The sequence below is a fragment of the Castor canadensis genome, chromosome 4 (genome assembly GCF_047511655.1).
Source record: "Castor canadensis chromosome 4, mCasCan1.hap1v2, whole genome shotgun sequence".
Lineage (NCBI taxonomy): Eukaryota > Metazoa > Chordata > Mammalia > Rodentia > Castoridae > Castor > Castor canadensis.
Window position 1 is genome coordinate 184185049 of NC_133389.1, and position 14870 is coordinate 184199918.

At 47.6% G+C, this 14870-nt stretch overlaps 2 protein-coding genes across 2 annotated transcripts; both read right to left on the reverse strand.

Moving 5' to 3' along the window:
• Positions 1-1713: 1713 nt before the first annotated feature.
• LOC109699583 (olfactory receptor 6B2-like) lies at positions 1714-2652 on the reverse strand. Its single transcript, XM_020184362.2, has one exon. It carries the CDS (start codon positions 2650-2652, stop codon positions 1714-1716), a length of 939 nt encoding a protein of 312 aa, XP_020039951.1.
• Positions 2653-13710: 11058 nt separating this feature from the next.
• LOC109699586 (olfactory receptor 6B2) lies at positions 13711-14649 on the reverse strand. Its single transcript, XM_020184364.2, has one exon. It carries the CDS (start codon positions 14647-14649, stop codon positions 13711-13713), a length of 939 nt encoding a protein of 312 aa, XP_020039953.2.
• Between the last annotated feature and the right edge of the window lie 221 nt (positions 14650-14870).

Sequence of the window (14870 nt, forward strand, 5' to 3'; positions counted from 1 at the left end):
GAGACAGCAATCTACAGGCATTGCAGAAGACTGGATGAGAAAAATAACAGATGTAAAAAAGGGGGTGGGACAATCAAGAGATAATGTGGAAATAGCATTTACAGGGCATCTATTTGGATGAGGAGGCTGAAAAGGGAGAAGATAAAGTAACTCCTTAATTTCTGTTTTTGACAACTGTGAGAACTTATTGTATAATAATGGAAGTATGAAGACTTCGGAAGCATATAAGTAGGAGTTAAAGATATGAGAGTGGATAGTATCATCTAGGGTTAGCAAAAAGAGGGGGAATGGAGACAACAAAAGCAGCATTGGGAAAGGCAAAATTAAGGGACCAACAGAGCAAGATCAGCTCATAAAAGAGACTTAGAAGTGATCAGAGAGACAGGAGACAAGTCTGTTTGGCACAATGTTATAGAAACCAAGGGAATGAAGATCAAGAATGCAGAGGTGAATAGTCAAGTAGATTACCAAGTATAGAAAGAATGTAAAAGTCAGATGAGCTGAGCTGCAGTGTACATTAGAGTTACCAAAACCTCCACTTCCATGGACATGGTTTTAAGAAAGTGGCAGGCCAAAGAGTAAATGGTGGACAAGACTTCTTAACAAGATAGAAGAATAAATTCATGCTTCTTATTTAAACCAAGAGCAATGATCCATCTTCTCAAAGCAGAAAATACAAAGATAAATGACAAGTGGGAAAGTTTGGGCCTCAGTATGTTGCCTGGGGATGACCCAGACCCCTGCCCACGCCCCTCCCCACTTGTTCATTATTGGTGGGAATCTCCTGGGTCTGCCGTCCCCTTGGATTAGTGTAGGTTTTAAAAGCACGTGAAAAAGAAAAGCAGTCTCTCTGCTGACAGACTCCACCTGTGTCCACCATGTTCCCTCTGTATTTCTTTTCCTAATTTTTAATAAACCCCATTTACACCCATGAAAAAAGAAGAAATATACATACAATATTAAGTGTAGACAAGGATATGGAACCACTGCAATTTTCCTGTACTGCTAGTGGGAGTGAAATATTGGTACATCTACTTTGGAAAACAGTTTTGCAGCTTCTGTGAAGCTTGACCATACCCATACTTTATGTTACAGCAATTATAGGGATAGCCTAGATGTACCTAGGTCTAACCTAGGGATAGTTTTGAATAGCTCACAAAAGCACATGGGTATTAATAAAATAAATAAACAAAAAAGCAGAATGCTTGTAACAGCAGCATACATAATAGACAGTATCCATAATACCATCCGTCGACAGTAAAATGCCAAAGTGCATTGTGACATATGTGTGTGAGAGACTGTCATACCACAGTGAAACACATGAATCACTGCTACATGTCAAACCATCAGGGATTCACCCCAACATCATGTTGAACCATAGAAGCTGAACATAAAAGTGTAAATGCTTTATGGTTACATTCACAAAACCCTCATAACACCCAAGCTAGAATCTGGTATTAGAAGTCTGGATAGTGGTTCTTTGGGGTAGAGAGGATGGTGGGGGAATGGAAGGTAAGATGGAAGCCTCAAATTCCCAATCCATCATGGAGCTTGTTCCCTGAGAGTAGTCCTTTTCTGAAAAGAAGTTCAGACAGAGGCTTGTTATTGTGGATATCTCTGTGGGTTACTTAAGTATTTACAAACTAAAAAAGCATAGATGCTATATAAAGATATTTTATTACCACAAATTAGATTCTAGGACACTCATTTGTCCTACCATGGAGCATGATCCAAGCCCAAACCCTTTCTCAACCCATCCTTAAACTCTGTGTTCCTCAGACAGTAGATCAGGGGGTTTATCATGGGTGTGAGGACAGTGTACACAGCAGAGATGAGCTTGTTGGAGCTCCTCGTGTCAATGGCCTGGGGCCGGACATACATAAAGATCATAGCCATGTAGAAGATGGTGACGACAGTGAGGTGGGAGGCACAGGTGGAGAAGGCTCTCCAACGGCCTGTGGCCGAGGGGATACGCAGGACAGCCAGGGTGATGTGTCCATAGGAGAGAATGGTGGCCAGGAGAGGGAACACCAGGATGATGAAGGCCAGGATGAAGTCCACCAGCTCTGCAGTGGAGAAGTCTGTGCAGGCCAGCTTGAGGATGGGGGAAATGTCACAGAAGAAGTGGTTTAGGATGTTGGAACCACAGAATGTGGCGCTGGAGATGAAGTAGACTTTGATGAGAGAGATGGTGAAGCCACTCACAAAGGAGAAGCCCACGAGCTGGACACACAGTCCCTTGGTCATGATGACTTGGTATCGCAGAGGGTGGCAGATGGCCACATAGCGGTCATAAGCCATGGAAGCGAGGAGCACACACTCTGTGCCCACCAGAGAGATGAAGAAGTAGAGCTGGGTCATGCATCCAATGAAAGAGATGCTTTTGTGCTGCAGGAGGAAGCCATCCAGCATCTTGGGAATGATGTCTGACACGTACCAGACCTCTAGGAAGGACAAGGAGCCCAAGAAGTAGTACATGGGCCTCTGGAGGGTGGCGCTGCTCCAGACAGTGAGGATGATGGTCAAGTTCTCCACCAGCACAAAGACGTAGGTGAGCAGGAAGAGAAGGAAGAGCACGTACTGCAGCCTGGGGGCTGTGGGGAAGCCCAGCAGGATGAAGGTGCTGACCTTGGTGAGGTTCTCCCCCTTCATCCTTCTGTGCCTGCAAAAGATCAATGGTAAGGTGAGAGACTGAAGATCAGCTGATGGGGAGAACATGGAGCCAGACCTGCAGCTGAGCTTGGCCCAAAGATGGCACACCTGGTCCCACAAAGCAGCGGGGAACAGTAATAATTCACTTACCTGCCAGGCTTATATAGGAAAATCCTACATGCCTGTGCTCGAATATAATAATGAAGAGAGAAGTAGGAAGAGAGCACCTGCTGAGGAGTAGATGTTAGGTTGTAATGGAAGAGACTGTCTGCTTGACCATTGGGAGCAGCAGCAGGAACCAGAATGGCTTTCTTTGCTCTGTGTCTGGCATTTCAGTTTCACTTTCCAAGAAAGGCAGGCCTTGGGTACTCTAGTCACCAGCGTCTGTTACCACCTCCAACTCAATCTTGGCAATCGTGGTGATGCTTTCTTAAGTTTCTCCCTTAATCAGTGGTGGAAAGGCTAGCATTTGATCTCTGCCGTCGTGTTGGGTCATAAAAGTGTCATGGTAAGCTGAGGTCATGACCAAACCTCCTGGAGACCTGAATGTAGACAGAGCCATGCCCTCCATCGCCCTGTAGGTGGGAGTGTATAGATGGGGCTGTGTCCCACCTCCCTGGAGGGGAGAGACGTAGAGACCTGGTAGCTGCTGCAACTGAGAATTGCTTCTTTTCCCATGCCCACGTGTGCACAGACACACTCATGCATAAATATACTCTTAGACACATACAAACTCTCTTTCACAGACACACACATATTCTCCCTCTCTCTCTTACACATACACACACACACCCCACACTTTCCACTTGAGGACACAACCCTTCCTTTACTGAGCAGAGACAAGTGTTCTGCCTAGAAAGCCAGCTCATGTCAAACATGGGGAAACAAGCCAAAGAGGCCCAGGGGAACTCCTGGAGAAGTGTTTTGGAGAGGGCTGCTCTCACAGCAGATATGGAACATGCTTATCCAGTGCCATGCTGCACAAAGCAGGGAGGAGCCTAGGAACAGCACCCTGTGAGATTCAGGGAGGGAAGCTGTGGCTAGCTGTGACCAACAGCACTGTATGAGGTGAGGAAAGGTCAGGATAAAGCTTTAAGGATGTGTGACAGAGTGCAGCTGGGGGCCAGGCAGTGAGTGCTGGGCCCAGTCCAGTTTTACCTTCTTAGTCCTGACTTCTGGTTGGCAGGTGGGAGGGTGAGGATCAGGGTTGTTCACCAGGCCAAGGGGTCCTGGTCTTGAAGAGGGAAACAGGAATGAACCCAAGACTCTGAATGACTTGGATGCCCTGGCTGAAAGTGTCTGCATAACAGGCCAGCAATGGTGAATGCTGGGATTCCAACAAAGGGAGCTGTCAAGGAAAGTCAGAAGGCTCCAGTACTCCCTCTTGCAGAACAGTTTCGCTCCTGGGTGCCCAAATAGGGGGCACACATGGGAGCAGTGGACTGGTGTAGATCCTGGCAACAATGATGGAGTCAGTGCATGGTGCTCCACAGCAACACAAAGAACAACTCTGAATAAGGGGTACATGACAGCAAAAGATCCCAGTATGCATGAAACTGAGGTTGGGGGGACTGCAAGGTTCCTTCAAGTCAGGCAGAAAGCCTTGGCACAGCCAACAATGGCAGACCCCAAACTAAATGGGGAAGGAAAGGACCCATCAGGAAAGGATCCATTGGCCCCAAGACACCAGAATAGCAGGAGGGAAGGTGGAGGCACAAACGCCACTCAAATCAAGGGTTTCTGGACACCTTCACTCCTGAAAAGCAGATTCCTGTACTCACAGCTGGGGATGACAGAGACCATGAAGAGGCCAATATTTGGGAGGAGGACTCAAGCATGCTAGGGGGTCCACAGGCAGGTGCAGGTGATTCTGAAGACAGCAGATTAGCTAAGCATTAGCCGAGAACCTGGCTGATTATTGCAGAATACCTAGGACCCACACTGGCACAGGAGTAGGGAAGTGGTTGCCAGAGGATTGTCACAGAGACAGTCTCACACATCGCCATGCTGGACATGCACTGAACTGCCAGCTGGTGGCTTTTGGTCACTGTGTCAAGCCTCTGGAGCCAGTGGTTCTGAGTCTGCTTCTTTGCCCTCTGCACTGCCTGCAATCCAGACTCCAGTCTCGGTTCAAGCCGCTTCCTGCACCTGGGACCCAGTCTGTCTCCCCTAGGTTCATGTTGAGCCTGCACGAAACACAGTGCCACACTTACGTTCAGGTCCAGATACACAGCACAGGTCCTCCTTGTCACCATCCTGAGAGCTTAGCTCAGGTCTTGAGTGATGAACTCCACCTGAATGAACTGTGGCTCATCAGGTCCCATCAATACCGTGTCTATGCTGACCTAGAGGGGGCCAGACAGAGACTGCCAGGGACGGAGCTCAGTGATGCCCATTTTGAGGATGCTCCATGGCCACTGAATTAAGTCCAGTCACAGCATTCTGGTTTCCACAGAGCAGGGGCATCACACAACCAGCAGGTGCCCAGCAGACACTAGCAGTCAAGATCTTGCTGTGCAGGACAGCATCTCCCAAGGAATGCTCTGATGAGGGAATCACCAGGGAGGATTTCTGGGCCTCTGTCTGGAGGGAGTCCCCTCCTCCCTGCTGACTGTCTCTGCCATGCAGCTTGACTTCATGAGACGGACTCAGATTTCACAAATTTCTGACCTTCTTGCTGGCAGACCCCAAATCTAACAGCAGAGATTTCTGTCCCTTGTGACCCCGCAGAGGGAGCATATGGGAGCAGGGGGCCGGCAGGGGTCCAGGCAACAATGATGGAGACAGGACAGGGTGCTACATGACAGCACTAAACACTCTGGATCTAGGAGCATGGACACACAGGGCAGATGTCAGAGTGATGCAAAATAGGCCCAGTAACCCATCAAGCCTCTAGAGATGGGAAGAGGGAAGAGACTCCCTTAGAGGCTGGGAGGGAGGAACAGTGGCTGTGCAACTCTTTGATTTTGAGCATTTGCTCTCCAAAAGTATGAGGGAATCAATTTTTGTGTCCTTAAGCCCCAGGACATAGCCCTTTGTGGTAGGATTCCCAGGACACTGACAGAGAGGGGAGAGAAGAGAGAAGACAGGCGAGCCCAGGTGTTTGGCCACACTGGGACACTTCACAGTGATGAGCAGGACAGGAGAGGGTCCTGTCGGTGCCTGGTGCCAGAAGAGCTACTTCCAGGAATTGGTGTGAGCACACTTTGGTCAGCCACGTGGCCATGTGCAGGGCTGTCTCTCCAAATCTGGAGTTCACAAGAGAGTCCTGCACTGAAACAGAAAGTTCTAGAAAGGAATTGCCCAGGGACAGTGTACCTGGCACATGCCTATACTTCTGCCTTCCAAGGTGATTGTCCTGTGAGAACCAGGTTCACCTCAGTGGGTGACTCAACCATTCCCTACCATACACAATACCCATGTGCCAATGCAAGTTGAGGATCAATTTCAAGAGTACATGACACCCTCCAGTTCTTCCATCTATCATACCACCTCTTTTAAAGCAACTGGGTGATGGTCCCTGTCATTTGGAGAGTCAGCATCAGATCACGTACACAGACCACTGTGTGGCAGTGTCTTCTCACTGAGTTGTCACGGAGGGCTTTGAAATCCACAAGAAGGGTCTCTGGTAGCCCCAGTTACTGAAGGACAAGTAGTTCCCTGATTTGATTTGGTTTGCTTGGGAGGTCTCTGTCTCACGCCCCATCCTAGCCCAGCACTGGTCCTGCAGACTGTGCTGACCGTTTGCATGTGGTAACTGACTCGTATGGGATGGTGAGTTAATACACTGACTGGTTAAGTAAAACCTGTGTTAATTTGCAAACCACAAGCCCTATGGAGCGACACATTCAATCACCAGCAGTTTGGGCGAAGGCTGTGTTTTCTTTTAAAGTTTTTATTTTGGAACACTTTTAGACTTACAGACATCTGTGAAGACTGTTCTCACTCAGACCTATACTTCAGTCTTCATGTGGCTGTCACTTGTCTCCCCAGTGACCTCTCCTGTCCCCGCAGTTCTCCCTCACTGCTCTGACAGTGGCTGCATTTTTACACGGTTGGACCTCCCTGGCTCCAGTACAGACTGAGAAGCAGTGGTTTCAACGAGGACCTCGGGATTTTCTCAACATAAGTGAGGTCTGCCAGGGTGTCATACAAGAGCTTCGTTGTCTGCTCAGAAACTCACACTCAGCTCCTGTAAGAAAACCTGAGAGAGGAAAAGGAAGATTTCTGTACCCTAGAATGAAGGTGAGTTGGGGATCAGTGTGAGGGAGCACCTTTGTGCTCTGATGCCCACCCTCCTCCTTGACAGAACCATTTGGACATGGACCTTTGAGATGAGAGATGTCCTCTGCTCTGCTCAGTGCAGTGAGGACACTGGTCAAGGTTACATGTCATGTTCAACACGGCATAATGCCCCAAAATATGCACTCAGCACAGCACCCATAGATTCGTAATCAACACAGAACCCATCAATGTAAACTCAGTACACGACCCATGAATGAATTCACAGCACATATCCCTAAATATGTACTCAGCACAGCACCCACAGATGCTCACTCAGAGTTCTACTTGCAGATAAGTGGGCTAATACGGCACCCCTGTGAGACATTGGTGGGTACTGGCAGTGAGACTGGTCCATAGGTGAGTCCTGCCCCAACATGAAAGTGGGACATGGTACCGGGCCGTCCCTCACGCCTGCACATACAGCTTTATCATGATGCTGCATCTACAGCATAAACGTAACTCACAGCAGAGTGAGGAATCATTGTGTGGAAAGCACTGGATCTTACCTGGGGACTGGAAGCCTCACTTCCAAGGGCTGTGGCTGCCTTCTGGAGTGAGGAGTGGCTTCTGCCTGTCCAGTGGCACCCAGGCTGGCCACAGTGTCAGTTGAGCCTCCAGTAGACTCTAGAGAAGTGGACTGCTCAGGCTCTGGGGAGGAACATTTGTGGCTTTTCTGCTGGAACACGGGGTCTCCAGGGCCCAATTACCCTACTGCTGATGAAGCTGCCCAAACTGCCAATTACGTGGGCCAGTGTCTCTGGGGCTGGCTGCCCGGCCTGGTGGCCCCCCCAGCAGCCTGTGAAGACATTGTCCCCTGTCAGGTACTTCCCCACCAGCTTCGGTGGCCGACCACTGTGCTCCCCACCGGAGGAGCTGCGCCCTGGTCACCCTGTAGCTTTCACTCCACAAGGCTCACAGGAGTGCCTGTGCTGAGAGCCCACCCAGGCCCCTGCAGGACACTGTGCCTCTGCACACAGTAGAAAGTGTTGGTGACATTGGATCACAGGTCAGGCAGGCTACATCAAGGACCTTGACAGTAAGAGCTCAACCCAGGTCAGAACAAACCATCACCCTGCCCTGCTCAGAGGGAAGAGCCTGTCCCGCCCACAAGACCAGCCTCCATGTGCCTCAGCTCCCAGGGTCTCAGTTTTACTGACTCCTGTTCTCTCCACTCTGGTTTCCCTCATCCCTCCTGTCCCTGTTCCTCAGATAGAGCTGGTTCCTGCAAGTCCCTGCAGGTGTTTGGACTCACTCTGGAATGTTCTTCCTCCACTTGTCAACCCTTCTGCCCTCACCTCCTTCAACCTGCACCCCCCCCCAGCACATGGTGTTTTCTTCCCTGCTGGATTGGTCTCTCAGGTTGCCAGGGGAGAATTTGTTTTTGCCTCTACCCGCTCTGGTGGCCCCTGGCTTCCTGGCCCTGTGGTGGCCTCGCTCCACTTTCTCCCTCTGTGGTCATGTCGCTTCCTCCTGAGTGTGTATCAGGTCTCTTCTTGTGTCTCCTATCAGGACACTTATTGCACTCAGGACCCACCAAAGATCATCCTTGTCTCTTCATCTGCAGATCTTTACTAAAGTCTGCAAAGCCATTTCCAAAGGAGGTCTCATCCACAGCTCAGGGATCAGATGAGGACGTATGTTTTGGGACCATTTTCTACCTGGTTATTACTGTTGTATATTTTTTCCTTAGCACACATCCCTGAACCCAACTCTGAAGAGTTTACTTTTAACTTATTTATCTCTCCAAATAGAGAGGTTAAACTGCCAGAGGACAGAGACTTTCGTCTGTTTGTTTATGATTTCCCCTTGTGTCCCTAGATTTGTGTCTGTGCTTGGTAGGTTCTTGGATGAACGAATGAATAAATAAATGTATATATGAAAAACTCAGTTACTTGTGATCAGAGAATGTTGTGAAGAGAGCTGGATGGGTGTCCCCTGAGAGCTAGCCATGTCTAGCCAACTACCCCTTGAAATTTTTAAGTGCCCTTTTGTTTATGGGTGTCTTCCTCAACTGGTGCATGAAAAATAAAAAATGTCGACCAAGAACTAGATCATTTCAAACCATTCCCCAATTCTCCTCCTATCCATCAAAGCTTCAAGGAATTCAAATTCTCTTGCATTAAACAAGGATATATAATCCCATGTACCAGTCCAGGTACACTCCAATCCTATCAGTTAAAAAAGATGAATGAGATTGGAGATTAGTTATGACTTACTGGCAATCAATAAACCTGTGACACCCAGGTTTCCAGTAGTTCCAAGTGCTATAACCTTAGGCACCAGCTGATTCAACATGGCGCCTGGTCAGACACCTCTGCTCCACTTTGTCTAGGGTCCCAGTGGACAAAGAAGGTTGCCACTGATTAGCTTTTACTTAGAAAAATCAACAGTATGCCTGCACCTGTAATGCCCAGGCATTGCATCAAGAATTAACAAACCTTCAGGGTACTAGAGCTCCACATGGTTTTAGCGTTTAGTTGATCAGGTATTCTGCTCCCCCATAAGGAATATCATAAAAGAGACTTAATTTACCTTTACAGAAACTCAGGCTGTAAGAGTTGCAAGGCCTCAATGGAAAAACTAGTGTTTTTGAGAAGAAGGGGAGTCCACTGTTTGGGGCAGTGACTTGACTCCCAAAGGGATTTCCTTATCACCTGAGAGAATAAAAGCTTTTCAAAGGCTACCTTGACCTGAAACTATACAGAATGCAGAGCTTTACCTGGACCTGCAGAATGCTGGGTCCTGAATTTTCCTTGATAGCATCTCCATCACGTGAGCTCACTGGAAGTGGACTACCAGAGCCTAGACCATGGGTAGACAGTCACTAGCTGTCTTTTGCCCAAATGAAACTGAACTTTCAACACCTCAGCTTGGGGATTTCCAAATTACACGAGCCCGTTCACCAGTTTCTTCATGGACATTGCAATGAGTTCTTACCTAAGAGCATGCAGGAAGCGTATACCCACCAAATGTACCTGCAATTAAACCCAGTAAGTAAGGCTCCTTCAAACTGTTTAAAGCAGTAGCCACCAGGTAGGTAGAAGTGTCATCTGTGCTGGTTTTAAGAAATGAACTTCTCTCATGCTACAGAAAGTTTACTAAATTCCAACCGAGCTTGGCATCTTGCTTCAAGTAGATGAACACTTTAGGAAATTCTTCCCCCCTCTTCTCCTATCTTCTATAGATGGCACTCTAAACCTCTTCACCCAATCTCTTACCTCTGCCTGATGCTGCAGAGGACAGGTTCTGTAAGTGTGCTATCAGAATCAGAGGTCCATTGTGCTGACTCATGAGACAGCCCAGCCCCTGGGTCATCCTGAGCTAATACTTTTGTTGATGGGTCCTATGGCACAAACTCAGAAGGAAAATGTCAGGCAGGGTATGTTGTTCAAGCTCAAATGAGTTAGTAGGGAATCAAAATCTGTCCTGATTGAATCACCTCAACTGCTCAGATGAATTCTCCAAGTTTGTCAAGTAGTTAAGGACAAATCAGTAAATGTTCACCCATCTCTACAATTGCAGAGTAGCCCAGAATTTGGGCATGTTATGGAAACAAAGTGGGTTTCTCTTTGTAGTGGTACTGCCACCAAAAACAGACTCCAAGTAGACAGATCCCTTTCTTCTGTCTTGATATCATCACGTCTTGCCTCTATGATCCTCTCCCCTCTCTTCTGTTTGCTCCCCTCCCCTCTCTCCCCTCTTCCCATCTCCTTCCTCTCCCCAGATGCCCCAGGTGCTTGGGCATCTGTATAGATGGCAGATCAACCAACATCATCAACACTAGCACTAATAAAACACTTTATTTTCTCAGCAGCTAACTGACTGCGAGGCGGAGAATACCTAGAGAAAAAGCAGAGGCGGGTGTTCCCCAGGACTTTCAGAATCTTGCCTTGTGTGTTTCAAACAAAAGTCCACACACTCTTAAAATTCCAAGGTACACTGTGCTGTGGAGCTCTCAGAGCTCCATCTACCCATGGATCCGTGTTCCAGCACTTTCTCTCCCAGAAGCTTCCTGAGAATGCTAACCCTCATGTCACCTGGCATGTTCTACTGTCTTCTAAAATGTGCATGGTAATATAAAGGAAAGGAAAATTTATTAAACTTTACCAAGTCCTGCTTTGCTCACATATAAAATAAGAAAACAATGGAATTACAGGAACAACAATGCCTATGATGTTCAACTCCATGAACTGCAGAAGACAAAAAGATGGAAGCAACGTGTTCAATAAATGCAGCAGGGTTCCGGTCGCCCCGTGGGTATCTGAGGAAAGTGAGGTTGGGGAGTGGCTTGCGCTGGCTGAGCTGCAGCTTGGGCGATGGTGCAGGGAGATAATCCCTGAACCAACCTGCTGACTGCAGAGACTGCAAGTGTAGAAGGGCTGGTTCAAGATTGGGAGAAGTGAGGCTGGTGACCCATCAAGTCCTCTGATAAGAAAGAGCCTGGCTGCCACCTCCTGTCCTGAGAGTGGTTTTCTTGATGCTTCTGATTATCCTTCTGTGCTGTCCAGTGTTTGTTTTGCTGTTTCTGTGCTTGGATGACTACCTTGTTTCCATTGTAGCATCTAGAAATTTTGATTCCAATAAATTGCACTGAATAAAAGCAAAGATTCCATGAAATATGCATCAATCTAGTGAACGCTCAACACAGAGCAGTGTGCTGGTGGAAACGCCTCTTTACACTCAAGGAAGAAAAACCTAACGTTCTTCATCATGACCTTGATCATTTCTCTTGGTGCACTTCTTGGGTGGAATGGCAAGTTCACAGCCTCCTTCTGACCTCCCTGACTGTGACCGTCTTAGGACTAAACCAACATGGAGTCATTTTGAAGTGCACAGTGATGGCCAAACAGAGATCAAGAAGCTTCTCAAAACAAAAAGAGAAAATGACAATGCACCTGCCTTCTTCATGGGATTAGTGGAGAATGCATAACCTGGGAGCACTTTCTACCATGCTGTCTGGATGGTAAAATGTTAGCCTCATAGTTCTTTGCTCTCCTTCACCCTGTCCTAATAGAATTTCTCATTTGCCACTTGAGGCTTTGTGCATAGTGTCTTCGAGTCAAGCGTAGGGGTACATCTCATCACTTGGCCTTAAATGGATGACTCATTACTGAGTTTGACCTGTTTTGATTTTCTCACCCAGGATGAATTGAAATTTTACTTTTGATAACTTCCTGTAAAATAACATAGTAGTAAGCAGGTTCCAGTGGCTCAAGCCTTTAATCACAGCTACTCAGCAGGCAGAGATCAGGACGCTTGCAATTGGAGGCCAGCCCAGCAAATAGTTCTTGAGACCCTGTCTTGGAACTATCCAACAGAAAAAAGGGCTGGGGAGTGACCCAAGTGGTAGTGTGCCTGCCTAGCTAGCTTGAGACCTTGCGTTCAAATCCCAGAACTTCCAAAAGTAGTAATGACAATACAATGGTGAACTTTGCTGTTTAGTACAGCTAAAGGTGACTTTTCTGGATAGCTGTTTGAGTTGATGCTTGGTTTAGCTCGATACAAGGTAGTGTTTCTGGAAACAGGAAGCTGAGTCTACCCTGTGCTCCTGCAGTCTTTTTAAAGTCTTGTGGTCTCATGAATATAGAGACCGACTTGAGCACCTCTCACGTTGAGCGGTTTAAGATTCATTCCTCCTTCTGTCTCATGACCCCGGGAGAATTTCCATGCAATAAAACTAAACTCATTCATGTGCTTGTGTATGGGTTTCTCTCATGTGTACTACGTAGCACTTTCTACAAATAGGAGCCGTTTGTCTCATGTGTGGGATCTGACAGGCTGAGCGCTCTTGTTCTCTGATGCTACTTCAAGGCAGTCAATCCTTAAAGACTTTTGAACAGCATACTTCCAAAAGACTGTGTTTAGGACTCTAGCATACTTTTCAATTCAGATTTTCAGCTGACTTCAAATGCACGTTAGGTTATAGGCCATGCACCAGCCAATAAGGGCCAGAAGTCTTCCTACATTTAATCAAGATTCATTGCAGTAGAAAATAAATAACCTTCTACTCAATTTGAAAGAACAGCAAAAGCCTTCAAGAGCAAGCCTCAGAATTCTCACTTTGTGGTAACCCTGGCTGTGTTTCCATCACCACAGGTTTGCAGGGAAGACCATGACTGCACTGGGTCTGACTTTTCTCCCTGATGTTTCTCAGACAATTGCAAGGGCTGTTAGTGAGAGCAGACTTGTGGTAACTGTTGACCTTTGGTCTGCATAGGTCTTATAACTCTTGGGAAAGCTTCTTATAATCTCTCTTTTCCTCCTAGTAGCTAGAAATTTACAGTAGTCGAAATCTGAAGGATTGATCCTGTGAGGCGCAACTCTGGGAGTCTTTGGGAGGTTTTAAACTGGATAACGAGCTGCAATGCAGTTGCGTGGACTTACTGCACTGATGCTGTAGAACCTTACATGTGGCTGATGTGTACTGAAAGAAGTGCTGTGCCTCTTCCTCACGTGGCACTAGACAGTGGCACACAGTGTAGCATGTGATTGCTTTTTAATATTTCATGTGACAACTACATATATTTTGCATGTAAGATAAATAAGCTAGAATGTTTTGTGATTACCTGGTCTACCTACTAACTACTTTAGGCGTTTTCATCCTGGTTTTCTTCTATTTTGTTCGGTGTAAAAGAGAAAAAATTTGAAGTGCTGGAATCCTAAAAGTGCAGCATTACAGCAACACAAAGACTTTTCATCACAGCAAATTAACCAGTCTCATCACAAGGGCTTTGCATTCCCTGAAGAAATCCAGAAAACAGAAGTTGTGCCCTATCATGGCAGAGTGTGGACCATGCCTAAGGCCTTTCTTAAGGCATCCTTAAACTCTGTGTTCCTCAGGCAGTAGATCAAGGGGTTCAGAATGGGCGTGAGGACAGTGTACACAGCAGAGATGAGCTTGTTGGAGCTCCTCATGTCAATGGCCTGGGGCCGGACATACATGAAAAGCAAGGCTGTATAGAAGATGGTGACGACAGTGAGGTGGGAGGCACAGGTGGAGAAGGCTCTCCAACGGCCTGTGGCCGAGGGGATACGCAGGACAGCCAGGGTGATGTGTCCATAGGAGAGAATGGTGGCCAGGAGAGGGAACACCAGGATGATGAAGGCCAGGATGAAGTCCACCAGCTCTGCAGTGGAGAAGTCTGTGCAGGCCAGCTTGAGGATGGGGGAAATGTCACAGAAGAAGTGGTTTAGGATGTTGGAACCACAGAATGTGGCGCTGGAGATGAAGTAGACTTTGATGAGAGAGATGGTGAAGCCACTCACAAAGGAGAAGCCCACGAGCTGGACACACAGTCCCGTGGTCATGATAACTTGGTATCGCAGAGGGTGGCAGATGGCCACATAACGGTCATAAGCCATGGAAGCGAGGAGCACACACTCAGTACACACCAGGGAACTGAAGAAGTAGAGCTGGGTCATGCATCCAATGAAAGAGATGCTTTTGTGCTGCAGGAGGAAGCCATCCAGCATCTTGGGAATGATGTCACATACATACCAGATTTCCAAGGTTGACATGATGCCGACGAAGTAGTACATGGGCCTCTGGAGGGAGGCGCTGCTCCAGACAGTGAGGATGATGGTCAAGTTCTCCACCAGCACAAAGACATAGGTGAGCAGGAAGAGAAGGAAGAGCACGTACTGCAGCCTGGGGGCTGTGGGGAAGCCCAGCAGGATGAAGGTGCTGACCTTGGTGAGGTTCTCCCCCTTCATCCTTCTGTGCCTGCAAAAGATCAATGGTAAGGTGAGAGGCTGAAGATCAGCTGATGGGGAGAACATGGAGCCAGACCTGCAGCTGAGCTTGGCCCAAAGATGGCACACCTGGTCCCACAAAGCAGCAGGTGAGAGAAAAATCACAGGTCCATATTTAGCATTTAACATCACATGGCAGAGGTTCCCTGTGTCTCTGGGATGGGCTCTGGTATGGCCTGTCA